The sequence below is a fragment of the Lactuca sativa genome, chromosome 2 (assembly GCF_002870075.4).
Source record: "Lactuca sativa cultivar Salinas chromosome 2, Lsat_Salinas_v11, whole genome shotgun sequence".
NCBI lineage: Eukaryota > Viridiplantae > Streptophyta > Magnoliopsida > Asterales > Asteraceae > Lactuca > Lactuca sativa.
Window position 1 is genome coordinate 207,258,985 of NC_056624.2, and position 13,657 is coordinate 207,272,641.

Below are 13,657 nucleotides of genomic sequence, written 5' to 3' on the forward strand. Positions count from 1 at the left end.
AGACTAGTTTTTTAGGAGCTTTTTAAAAATTTTTCAGATACACCCCTTAATTAATTATAGAAACATATATTCTTATATGTTTTTTTATGTAATTTTATATATTTCAGCTAGTTTACCAAACGTTATTTTTTATCAGCTAGCTTTTCAGCTATGAGCTAGCTTTTTATTTAACAGCTAGCTTTTCAGCTAACAGACAGCTTTTCAACTACCAAAGATAGCCTAAAAGTTCTAGATAGTTATTTGAATTTTAAGTTTTTTAAACTATCTTCTTTCAAAAGAACATACCATACTACATTTAGCCTGGCTTGTATCTATCTGCCATTAATAGATATTTTTGGAATACATGCGTAAGGAATTTGACCACCGCGTGACACCACATCATCCACAATTGACAATTCTATGTACAACCCATTAACTTGACTATAAGTACTGCTCCACCAATGTCATGGATATCACAATCATAATTACCACGGATAAAATGCACACAATGAAGACACCACTCTTCATTTTCATCGTCTTCTCCACGCTCTCACTTTCTTCTGCCCAATCCCTAGTTCCTGTTCGCGACACTGACGGGAATATCATCCGGTCAGGCACCGGTTACTACATCTTGCCCACTACACGTGGCCTGGGTGGGGGCATTAAACTAGTGCCCACAACCATAAACGAGACGTGCCCTAGTGACGTGGTGCAAGAAAACAACGATCTGCAAAATGGGCTACCGTTGACTTTCATACCAGTCAAGGCAAACAAAGATGGCAACATCTTTGAATCCATCGATCTAAACATTAGGTTCTCAGGTTCAACGGCTTGTATCCGGTCTGCGATTTGGCGAATTGATCAGGGTGTGAATGGGCAACGAGAGATATCAAGCCATGGGAGCTTAGGGAACCCAGGCCCACAAACCATAAGCAATTGGTTCAAGATAGAGAAGCATGAGGATGGGTACAAGCTAGTGTTCTGCCCCACTGTGTGCAACACTTGCAGGCCAGCTTGTGGAGATATTGGTCATACGATTGCTAAAACTGGACGTCTAAGTCTGGTCATAAATAACACGCCCCTTAAGGTCAATTTTAAGAAGGCATAAAGACTTATGTGCCCATTGTGAATGGGTTGTATGTCGGTATACTTTGTATGTATAATAAAGGGCTGGGATATGCTCTAAAAGCTATTTTATCAATAAAGATATGATTCCAGGTCAAGGATTTAGTGTTTGGATCTTAATTTATGAATATTTAATTATATCAAAGATATCATAAATGTAAATATATTAATAGACATTTAATATGCTGACAATAACAATCCAACCCAACTACTACTTAAATGGATGTCCCACAGATGAGTTCAATGTTTCGAAAGGAGTCCGCCAATGAGACCCATTGTCTCCTTTCCCACAGATGAGTTCAATGTTTCGAAAGGAGTCCGCCAAGGAGACCCATTGTCTCCTTTCCTGTTTATCGTTGCCATGGAGGGGCTTAATGTAGCTTTATTAGCCGCTAAAGAGAGAGGCATTTTCAAAGGGGTAAAAATCCCAAATTGTGATACCGTATTATCACACCTTTTTTATGCGGACGACGCGTGGGTGAATGGTCTAAACGCAACATAAAAAATCTCGCGCGTATCCTCCGTTGCTTCCATGTGTCTTCGGGTAACCATTTCACCATTTCTTTAAAAGTTAACATCTTCGAATCAAATTTATTTACTATTCGTTAACTACAGTCAAGAGAACGACGAACAAATGTTCTGTAACACTGAAATATAATAGTTTTTGTTGTTGTTATGGCATTTGAGGCTTAAAATACAAGATTTTTGTGGTGGCTATGACATGGTGATGATACATCACGACGTGACTGTTGGAATAGTGTCTAAGGCTGCAACTATATTAGGCAAGTATTTGACCCGATTGTGCATGATCCTTTTGGGTTGCCTTCACCATAACAACTTGATAGGATGATTTATTAAGAGAGAGTAAATATTATTGATATATTATGAGAATAATATAAAGAATAATATATTGTTATTTGATTAATATAAGTCATAGAATTAATTGGAATTAATTTGGTGACTTAAAGAGGTTAAATAAAGGGGTATAAACTGTCAATTGTTTGATAGTTAAGCTTTAGACTGTAAATCCTTATAGATAGAGATGGGACGGATTCTAGAAGCTAAAGGATAGCGAAAAATCGTCCATTGCTTATCTAAGGAAAGGATTTGGATAGCTTTAAGAGAAGATTATCCAATTAGGGTTTAGGTTGTAACCCTTAAGGAGTCTACAAGTATAAATAGACCCTATGACATAAGGAAATCGGGACCTCACCTAAAGTAAGAGAACCCTGGCTGATTTCCTCCCCTCTCCTCTCTCCTAAATCATCTTCCTTGCTATTGGTGTTTGTAAGCCATTAGAGGAGTGACATTTGTGACTTTAGAAGCTCCAAGATTACAAGATCAACAAGGAATTCAAAGGTATGGTTCTAGATCTGTTTAAATGTTGTTATTTAACCTAATTAGCCATTAGAAGTCTTGGATTCAAAGCATGTTTAATTAGAAAGCCTAGATCCAAGCATTAGGGTTTTGCATGCGCACATAAGAAAGTTCTTATGGCTAAAACCCATCAGTGACGGCACCAGATGAAACACATATTTTTCTTGAGTGCCACAACGTGACAAGTTATTGGCCACGACATGACAGCCACCTACATGCAAAACCCTAATTTCCCTAGCCTTAAGCCCTGTTTAAGGGATATGATGGATAGTGTTTGCACACCCTCAGCCTCCATTTCACCCCAAGTAAACCATAGCCCCCATTGCCGAGTTTTTGAAGCTTTTGTGGTGATTTTAGTGCTTTGAAGGAGAATAAGGTGTCCATTAAGTGTAGATCCATGAAGCAAGCTCCTCCTCCATATTCTAGCTCATATTTTGGACCATTGTGAGTCTTCAAGATCCAATCTTTATGTGTTGTACTTATAGATCTAGACTTTTATGCTTTGTTCTTCATGTTTGGGTTAGTTGGTGTGGTGGGATTCCATAAAGTTTGCAACTTTATAGATCCTTGAGGTCCCCTTGTGGTTATATGTTCCAGATTTGAAGTATGACTAAGTTTTGATTACTTGCATGAGGTTTTCACCTCATTTTCATCATTTTGACCTAAATAGAGTTCAAGACATGCATGTCTATAAAACATCGATTTTTATGACTTATTGGGTGTGAGAAAGCCTTCTACAAAGTATTAATATGTAACTAGAAGGATTAAGGGCTTAATGCATTAAGTTGGCCAGAACAGTTCCCACGACGTAGAGGTTTAGCTCCCATGACGTGGCATTAGGTGGTCTTTGCGACTGTTTTTTCGTGAGGTCACCATGTCATGGCCAATGGAATTTTGACCGTTGATCTTTGACTTTTAGATCAAGTTGACCAATGGTCAACTTGAGGGTTTTTGGGCTATGGATTGAGGATTGGTCCCTGATTGTCGTATATGTGATGTGTAGTACAAGCTCTTGGATTTTGTGAGTTATATTGTTATCTGCTAGACTACAAGGTGAGTTTTCTCACTATAATTTGTACTATATTGTTATCTGCTAGACTACAAGGTGAGTTTTCTCACTATAATTTGTATTGTAGTATGTATCCTTATGTGTAGGATGTTGGTATGATGTAGTGATCTGTTAGATTGGTAGTTTTGTATGATTACATGTGTTTGCTGGTTATTGATTATTTGTTCGCATATGTCGACATATTATGGTTGGGTTGAGGCGGGCCTGATTTGTGTTGTAGGCCAAGATACTCGGGCGGTCTATATTGTAGGCCTTGTGAGGCGGTCCAGTCAGATTGTAGGCCCGACGGAGCGGTCCAGCTATACTGTAGGCCTTGCGGGGCGGTCCGATTAGACTGTAGGCTCGGTAGAGCGATCCATGCATTTATAGTCCTTACGAGGCGATCCAGGCAAACTGAAGGCTCATGTATGCATGCATTGTATTTGTATTGTTGTGTGGGGTATTTTGGGGGAATTCACTAAGCTTTCGCTTATATTTGTGGATCTAAATGTTTTAGGTACCTTAGAGGATCGGGGAAAGACGAAGACATGATCATACACATCATCCTGTTGATTTATGTTTTGATAGATGATATTGATACTCTAATTTTTATGGTTTTGTTTTGAAACAACGATTGATTAATTTAGATTTCATGAAAATGTCTTTTTAAAATGAAAAATTTTGACTGTGGTTTTTGGGACGTTCAGGTTCAAAGGGTTAAAGATCATCAAAGATATAGGGAAGATAAGCGACGACGCCCTTGAAACAAACATCACCACCTTGGGTCCATTAGTGCTTCCGTTACCAGATAAAATCATTTTTCTTCATGACTCTCGTAAAGTGATACCTCTCACACACAAAACCAAAAGGTTCAACCACTTCTACATCTTTTACTCTTTACGGGTCACAAAAGTCACTGCCTACTTGGCTCCGACACCAAGCCTTACTCCCCTGACTACAAGCTCGCATTAGAGCACTTCTGCGTTCACACTACTAGCAAAGCATTGGTGAACGAGCTCTAATGCAACCTTGGGCCGCAACGCTAACATGGAGCCCTTATGATGGTAGAAAGAGGGAGAGAAAAGGAAAAAATGCAGATCCAAAAAATGGGGCTCTTGTCTCCTTTTTTGTGAGTTTGGTTTTAACGAGCTTGATTTTGAGATCATCTTCAGGTTTGATAGGTTTCACGTCTCTGTCAGATGTTAAAAGGGGGTGTTGACAGGTGGTGTTTGCCGGTGATGATAGGTGGTGGTTGTCGAAGTTGAAAAATAGACGTAAAAAGGATCTCTACCTAAGCAGCCACTTGTGCTCCAAGTATTAAGGTGACACAGTTAACCTGTTGTTCTGGGTGAAGATGAGTAAAAAATATAGGTCGGCACCTAGTTTATGTCCACATAAAATTAGAAAAGGCGAAGTGAATGTGTTATACACAGGATATGTTGAATCATGTTTATCTAACGTCGAAGTGAATGTGTAAGTCTTCATAGGTGAGGAAATGAATAAGACTGAAAATCATGTATTAATGGTTTATTTGGTAGAAATCGAATTATGATCAATGTTGTTTTGTTTGGTAAGGTTGCTAATGACAAAATTATCATTTTAACCATCTACCAAAAAACAACTTCAAGGAGGTAATGTTGTATGATTATTTTGTTTTGTTGTTGTAAAAAAAAACTTCAAAGAATTACAAAATTATAACTTAATTCACAAATTAATAAATTTGATTGCAATGAAACATATTAACTAAAATCAGAATTTATCTAAATCCAAAATTACAAAGGATATTATCGAATCATAAAGCCCCTCGATCTTCAAAATCCAAATTATTAAGCAAGAAAACAAAAGAAAAAAACGAGACAAGGAACTTATGTGGTTCCGTCGAACTAACATATGTCCACCAACAAGAACCGGCGAACTCTCTGTTACTATCGTTTCAAAAGTGGTTACATTAAGATACTTAACTACGAATTGTAAACCTTAGCAAATATAGTCCTGAACCATATACAAAAAAATCAGAATAACTAAACAGGCCCATACCGATGGAGTAAGTATTTGTTGTGTACGCTTATGTTAGTATATCCTATATCGGTACGACACAGTTATATATGTGGGAGTCTCCCTTCTCTCCACAAGGGCTCTTTAGAATAGACAATATTGGGCTCCACATATATTTACATGGTATCAGAGTCGACTTCCCGCACCCTAATGGTTCAACACATCCATGTTTACCCTCATCGAGCGTCCAACTCTGAGAGGGGAGTGTTAGTGTATCCTACATCGGTGCGATATGATAATATAAGTGGCTATATATTTTGGAGTCCCCATTCTCTCCACAAGGGCTCTTTTTGAGAGACAATTTTGGGCTCCACATATATTTACAGCTTATCCCATTGAAATCATTCGGGTTTTCTTCACTTTGTTTGGGTCGGGCTATTTTTTAGGATCAGGTCACATAACAATCTCCATCCTAACATGAATGTCTCAAACCATAAGGGATTCCCATTAGACATCCTATCTACCAATTTTCCTGAACACTCTTCTTAGAAAATATTTTGATGTCGAGTATAACATTTTTTTTCTCTTATTCTTGATGTACATGGAGCCTTAAAAGAAACATAAAAATGTACTTTTTTTATAAAATATTTATTTTAAATAAGCATATATATGTTGCAGCTTATATATTAAATGATTATTTTCTGATTTTCACCACTACAGATATAATTCTAAGAATTCCTATACTCATAATGTTTTTAATATTTTCAGTACTATAGATATAATTCTAAAAATTCCTATAATAATAATGTTTTTAGTCTATAATGTACAAGTAAAGTGACAATTTCTCAAAATAGATTTTCCAATAAAGTATTTTTTTTCGGTTTGTAGATCTCATTTTCATTCGTATTTTCTAAAAGAAGTATTCTAAGCATTGGGATACAACTAGTTAGATTTAACCAATCAAATAACTTATCAATCACCATGAAAATAACTAATATTATAAAAGTCTTAAATTTTTAACGTGTAATTGGAAAAAACTATAATAGTTTGTTATTATTATTATTATTATTATTATTATTATTGTTATGACCACAATTTTCTCACAAAATTATCACTCTAACTCACTTAACGAATTTAATGGTTAACTTTGCTAACTTTTTTGCAAAATCAGTCCTAAAATTTTCAAATTTGGTCCCTGAGGTTTGCAAAAAATTACATCATATGGTTTTTTAATTTTATTTTTCAATTTTCATATATATATATATATATATATATATATATATATATATATATATATATTACTTTCATTTTTTACATATACTTTATTAATTTTCTTCTTTATCTTTATTTTTCTACAATTTGATTTTTTTACCTTTTTATCTTTTTTTTTTAATTTTTTAGTGTATATATAAAGTATATCAGAGTAGTTTTTTTTTCATATTTTTTTTTCGTATTATATTTTAACCTTTTCATCTTTTTATTTTTTTTAAAATTTTTTTCATTTTTGTTTTCCAAATATTCATTTTTTATGTAGTTTTAACTTTTTATTGACCATTTTCAAAAAAATATAAAATATACTAATATATTAGAGTATATTACAATTTTGATAATTTATAGTTTTTTTTTTAATTTTTTTATTTATATTCAAGTAAATGATGTAGTTATGTTTATATTTGTAATTTCGGTCCAAATTATTATTATTATTATTATTATTTGTTCTTTAGTGCTATTATACTTATGTTACGAAATTTTTTTAAAAAAAATTATCTTGTTTATTGAGAATTAGTGTTTCAATATGTAATATAGCTTGCAAATTAAACCATATTTCTATATGTGATATCAGTAGTTTAAATTCTCAATAAATATGGTTTTTTTTTTTAATTTCCATGTTATATCACACATTGAAACACTAATTCTCAATTAACAAGCTAATTTTTTTAATTTTTATTTTTTCGTAACATAAATAAAATAGCATTAAGGAACAAAAAAAAATAAAGAGAAAATAAGTTGGACCGAAATTAAGAATATAAACATAAATATTTTATTTACTTGAATAAAAATAAAAAAAATACAAAAACTATAAATTATAGAAATTGTGATATACTCTAATATATTAATACATTTTATATTTTTTGAAAAATGTCAATAAAAAGTTAAAACTACAAAAAAAATAAAAACAAATAATTGGAAAACAAATACGAAAAAAAAATAAAAAAATATAAAGACGAAAAATTTAAATATAATACAAAAAGAAACTTAAAAAAAATACTCTAATATACTCTAAAAAATAGGAAACAAAAGGTAAAAAAATCAAATTATTGAAAAATAAAGTTAAAAAATGAAAATAAATAAAGTATATATAAAAAACATATATATATATATATATATATATATATATATATATATATATATATATATATATATATATCGAAAATGAATAAAGCATATTAAAAAACGAAAAATAAAGTTAAAAAAAAAGCATGTAGTGTAATTTTTTGCAAGCTTCAGGGACCAAATTCGAATTTTTTAGGACTGATTTTGTAAAAAAGTTAACAAATTTAACTATGAAACTCATTAAGTGTGCTAGAGTGATAATTCTACGAGAAAGTTGTAGCCATAACATTAATAAAAAAAATATTATGGTTTTTTCCAATTACGCGTTAACAATTTAAGTTTTTTTGTAATATTAGTCCCTATGAAAAAGTTGATTGTAATAGTAAATGTGAAGCAGGTGTTGCAGTTAATACCTAAATAAACTGCAATTAAAAGATTGCATTGCTAAATAAATTGATTTTTTTTTCCAAAAAAAAAAAAAGTAAATCCCAATAGGGGTAAATGACATTATGTAGAACAGTGACCATGACTAAAATGTGAGATGGTGCTAGTTAACACAATGTACACCGGATTTTTTATAAATAAAAATTTTAAAAAATAGATGTACTTTGTTTTAAAAAATCAGGGTGTTACAATTAACCACCTTTTTATGGACAATCCATAATTACATATGGTATTATTTTGATACAAAATCAGTGGCGAAGCTTATTAAGGGAAGTACAATCACTGAATTCTACAATTACGATAGTTTTTTTTTTTAATTAGAAATAGCTTAGAAATGGAAATATAATGTTGTAACAAAAAGAAATAAAGTATGATGAAAAAGTAGGATGCTATAATACACAAGAACATCGTTGTATACATATGGTCTATTTCCGGTCTAGACTGAATAAACCGACACTTTTTGAAGAATTCCAAACTTAACAAAAGAAACAACCTCTTAATTCACATATGGTTTTTCTGTTACATAAAACAAATTAACAAAGAAAGTGGCACGCATGCACGCATGCACAAGAAAATGCAAAGTTTTCTATTTTCGTCTGCCTCAAGAAAATTGCAACTTTTTTTTGTTACAAGTTTACTGATTTATTAGTAATCCTTACAAATACATATATGAGATTCATTTTATATCCAATAAACTATTCACACAGGACTTAATGGGAACATACCCTAATATGATAATCTATATATGTGTATTATTATGAAAAGAGGATAAGAAATGCTTACTAGTACAAAATTTCACCTCTAAATAATCCAAAATGTTGAAATTGTTGACTCGAGGCATGAGTTTCTCCTATAAATTAAGAACACTCTAGTTTAGATTTCACGGCTTGAGTGGTAACCATAGTAGAAAAATTATCAAAGTCCTGACTTAAACACAATAATACATAACTACTAAACTACAAAAGTAGACTGCCATTTCATGATAATTTTCAACAAAAAATCATTTTCAACAAAAAATCGCATCGGACCTGACCTAATATTAATAGACATCAAAAATAAAAAGTAAAAAAAAATGAAAGTGTGTTGCTATTAAAGATGTTATTTCAAAAAGTACGTTGCTATAAATAAACATCAAGAATTAAAAACATTTTTTTTGAAAATATGTTGTTATAAAAACTGCCATTTCAGAAAGTATGTTGCTATAAATACACATTAAAAAACATTTTTTGAAAGGATGTTGCCATTAAAACTACCATTTCAGAAACTATGTTGCTATTTCTGAAAAAAAAAAAAAGAATTTGCATTATACTTGACATCGCATCAGAGATCAAACTTGGTATTATTTTTTTCTTTTCTTTTGACCTCACAACCATACCTAATTTTTTTTTACCTACCATCATACATTTAGACTTGTTTCGGTTTTATTGACCTAGCATCAGACCTTGGTATTTTTTTTGTCCCCATTAAAACTTGCATTAGACTCGTACTAAAGTAATTCCATTAGTGATCAGACTCATACCAGAATATACCATTTCAAAGTAAAATAGTAGATTGCCGAAATAGACATCAATAATAAAAAAAAAGACAAAACTTCAAATTTGGTATAGAGAGAGAGAAAGAGGTGGGACCCTTTAATATTAAATAATTAGTTTTTTTTAATAAGACAAATCTTCATAAATGGTCCTTGTGGCAGTGAAATGACAGAAATACCCTTCACTTAACGGCCAAAAGCTAACGGAGTGAGCCGGAATGACCAAATGTTAAAAGTTTTGAAACCACAGGGACCATTTGTGAGGTTTTTTGAACTTAGGGACTAAACTTGATATTTTTGAAAACCACAAGGACCATTTTTGAAGTTTTGTCCAAAAAAAAACATTTTTTTTTTAAATTATGTTGCTATAAAAACTACCATTTTAGAAAGTATGTTACTATCAATGGACATCAAAAATAGAAAAAAAACATTTTTTGAAAGTACATTGTAATTAAATTTGCTAGTTCAAAAAGTATGTTGCTATTTTTGTTGAAACTTTTTTTTTAACCTACATTAACTCCGACATATTACACCATTTTAAAGTAACAAAAAGTTAAATAAAAGCAACGAACTTACCATCATCAATGAAGAAGGAGCTCCATCTAAGTCATAATGAGATTCTTTTTACGAGTCTGACATGCTCTTAGGTTGACCATCTTTTCCTTTATTTAACCTTGATTCATCCACAGATTCATTGAACAATGAAAACAAACATAAAAAACTGACTATAGCGGCATACTTTCATTTATTTGTAAAGTATGTTGCTATTTCTGGGATTTAACCCTAAAATATAACAAATAAAAACACATATTAATATTTAGTTCAGTAGCTGCCCAAAAATATGAGGATTTCATGAGTAAACCTACAAAAATATCAAAGAAGTTCATCAATAAACCATAAAATTGTGTATTTTCTTTGTCAAAGTATTTTTTATAAGTAAACCACCTGTTAGCCTTTGCGTTCATATTTCATGTATGTGTGTGTGCATAAACAGATCTTTGTTTGTATTCCGTGTATGTGTGTATTGAAACACTTGGAAATCAAAAGGTCAATTGAGGAAATAAAATCTCCAAACAAGAAGGCAACTCGTCAAGTTCAAGGGCGAGAACTCGACGAGTAGGAACGCGGTCACATGTGTTTTTGGAAGACTAACTCGACGAGTTGGAGAGGATATACTCGACAAGTTGGACGGGGTTTAGGAAACCCTAGATCCGGGATTTTGCACCCTATTTAAGCATCCTAATCCCATTCCAGCCTCCAAGTACCAAACCCTAGATCCAGAAACCTTAATGCATTTGTGAGCTTATGAGCCATTTTGAGTGAAGTATTGTGTGTGTTGAAGCTTGTGAAGGAAGGAGAAGCATGAGGATTCAAGAAAAAGCTAGTAGATCCAAAGACTTAATTTTGTTCTCATCATTTCCTGGCAAGCAAGTCTCAAACTTGCTTAGTAACTTCTTAGATCTCTTTATTATCATTTTATTGAGTTTTTGGTCCAAGAAGCTTGATCTTTGGGATATGGACGTCCCAAGTGAGTAAACTGTCAGATCTAAAATCATGGAGGGCTTTCATGGCATAAAGGTACAAACTTTATGGCCATTAAAGCCCCATGCAAGCTATAGGATGTCATTTTGGCCTTTTAAGCTCCAAAAGGTCATGCATGGGGAGAAAGGTGGAAGCTTTACGTGTTCATGAAGTGTTTAGGGTCTAGATCTCTGTTTGTATGCCTTAGCTTGGAGTATAGGTGACTTGTGGACCAAGATCTAGGTCCTAAAGAGTTAGGGTTTGAGCTAAACCCATTAAGTAAAGGTATTAACTGGTAAAGTTGGAAACTTTACCCTTAAAAGGACATTTTCAATGTATATGAGAAGCATGAAGCTTAGATCTAGTTTTGCCGAGACTCTGGTCTCTTCCAAAAAAAAAAATGAAGCTTAGATCTAAAGAGTAGGGGCTTAATCTATTAAGATGGCCCAAACAGACTGAGAAACTCGTCGTATCCATAAAGGAACTCGACGAGTTGAGTTGATTTGTCTCGATTCTGAATAGGGTAGAACTCGACGAGTCTGAGGAGGGACTCGACGAGTTGATTTGCTTTATCACGACTACGAGTAGCAAGGGAACTCGGTGAGTCAAGGGGATGACTCGACGAGTTGGATCGCGATTTAAGGGTTTCTGATTTATGGAAGTCGGCGAGTTGATGGGTCAACTCGACGAGTTGAGTCAACCTAGAATGTTGACTTTTTGACCATAATGTTGACCTTGACCAGAATGTTGACTTTGACCAGAGGTAAAATGGTCATTTTACCTTAAAAATGATTATTGGATTTTGACTAAGTGTTATTGTAATAATGATAGTCGGGGAATCGTTGGAGCAGCCATTAGAGATTCCTCAGCGCGAGATTTCACAGTCAGCTTTGCGAGGTGAGTTTTTCTCCATTAGGAATGGATCGAAGGCACCAATGTCGCCCTGTTTATGTATGTTAGCATATGCTGGACTAAGGTCCGATACCGAGCTATGCCAAATGTAGGTTTATATGTTTTTGGACTTCGGTCTGATGTCGGGGCAAGCCTGAGGAATGTTGTATGCTTGATGTCTTCGTGATTCTTGCATGTGTCTATTGGAATGTTTTCGGACTTCGGTCCGATGCTGGGGCAAGCCCGATGAATGTTTATATGTATTTGTTGACATGCTTATGTATACCGAGCTTTGCTTGATGTCGGGCGGGGCCCGATGCCGGATTTCGGTCCAATGTCGGGCAAGGCCCGATGCCGCACTTCGGTTTGATGTCGGGCGGGGCCCCATGTAGTGGGCTAAGCCCAAGTTATGTGTTATGTGTTTATGTGATTATGTGTATGATATGTGGTAGTTTGGGGAGAATCACTAAGCATCGTGCTTACAGTTTTCAATTTTGGTTTCAGGTACTTCTGCTAGTAAGGGGAAGAACTCGGGATGACTGCATTGCACACACCACAACGTTTAGCCTGGGATGATTTACTCTTATATTTGGACATGTGATTTTGATACATTGTTTTGATATGATGTTTTGAGATACTATCACCTATGTTTTTATGAGATGATTTGGTTCACTATGGTTTTATTTATAAATTAAAAGTGAAAATTTTGGACCGTATTTTAGGGATGTTTCAGATATAAATAGACAGAGCTGGGTTTCTCGAGATATTATGAACTTGTAGCAATCATAAGAAAACTAAAAACTAACCTCTTTCAAAATTTATACAGGGAGAGAAATCGAGATGAAGGTTTTCACTGAATCTGCAAAACAAAAATCAAAATCGAAAAATAAATTTAAATCGATTTGGGTTCTTGATATTCTACAAATCCATCAAGAAAGTAGAAATAAAGGATGAAGAGGTAAAACTTGTTCGACTTCAATTCATGGTGTCAAAACTTTTCAGATTTGATACAATTTAATTTCGAGATCTCGGTCATTTGGGATTGTTAGAGCTCAAAATGGCATTTTTATGTTTTTTCTGAATTTATGAATCTTTTTTTATTTGTGGTTGGTTCAGATAATTGATTACACACCTTATCCTAATCATATTCGTTTTGTTGAGATTATTGAAAGAAACTTATCTTCTTATTCGTCTTCTACAAGTATTTTAGTTTCCTTTGATTTTGAGACTGTTGAAGTTTATTAAAAACAGATCCGTTTGGAGTTTATCATTTAGTTCATGTGTTTGTATTTGTTGTAATCGCTATTCAATCAAATCGTCTATACATCATAACTCTTTTCTAATTTTTCGTTTCTAAAAGATTGAGTTGTTGGAAATGAGTGTTTTGTCCGCAGCAGGGTGTAAGGATCAAT

General features: G+C 33.3%; 1 protein-coding gene across 1 annotated transcript; it reads left to right on the plus strand.

Annotated features, from left to right (window-relative positions):
• The first annotated feature begins 443 nt into the window (after positions 1–443).
• LOC111911739 (miraculin) lies at positions 444–1,202 on the plus strand. Its single transcript, XM_023907490.3, has one exon. The coding sequence runs from the start codon at positions 446–448 to the stop codon at positions 1,085–1,087; it is 642 nt and encodes a 213-aa protein (XP_023763258.1). The 5' UTR covers positions 444–445; the 3' UTR covers positions 1,088–1,202.
• The last annotated feature ends 12,455 nt before the right edge of the window (positions 1,203–13,657 follow it).

Coding starts and splice junctions, on each gene's coding strand:
- LOC111911739 (XM_023907490.3), top strand. CDS start 446: ATGGATATCACAATCATAATTACCACGGATAAAATGCACACAATGAAG.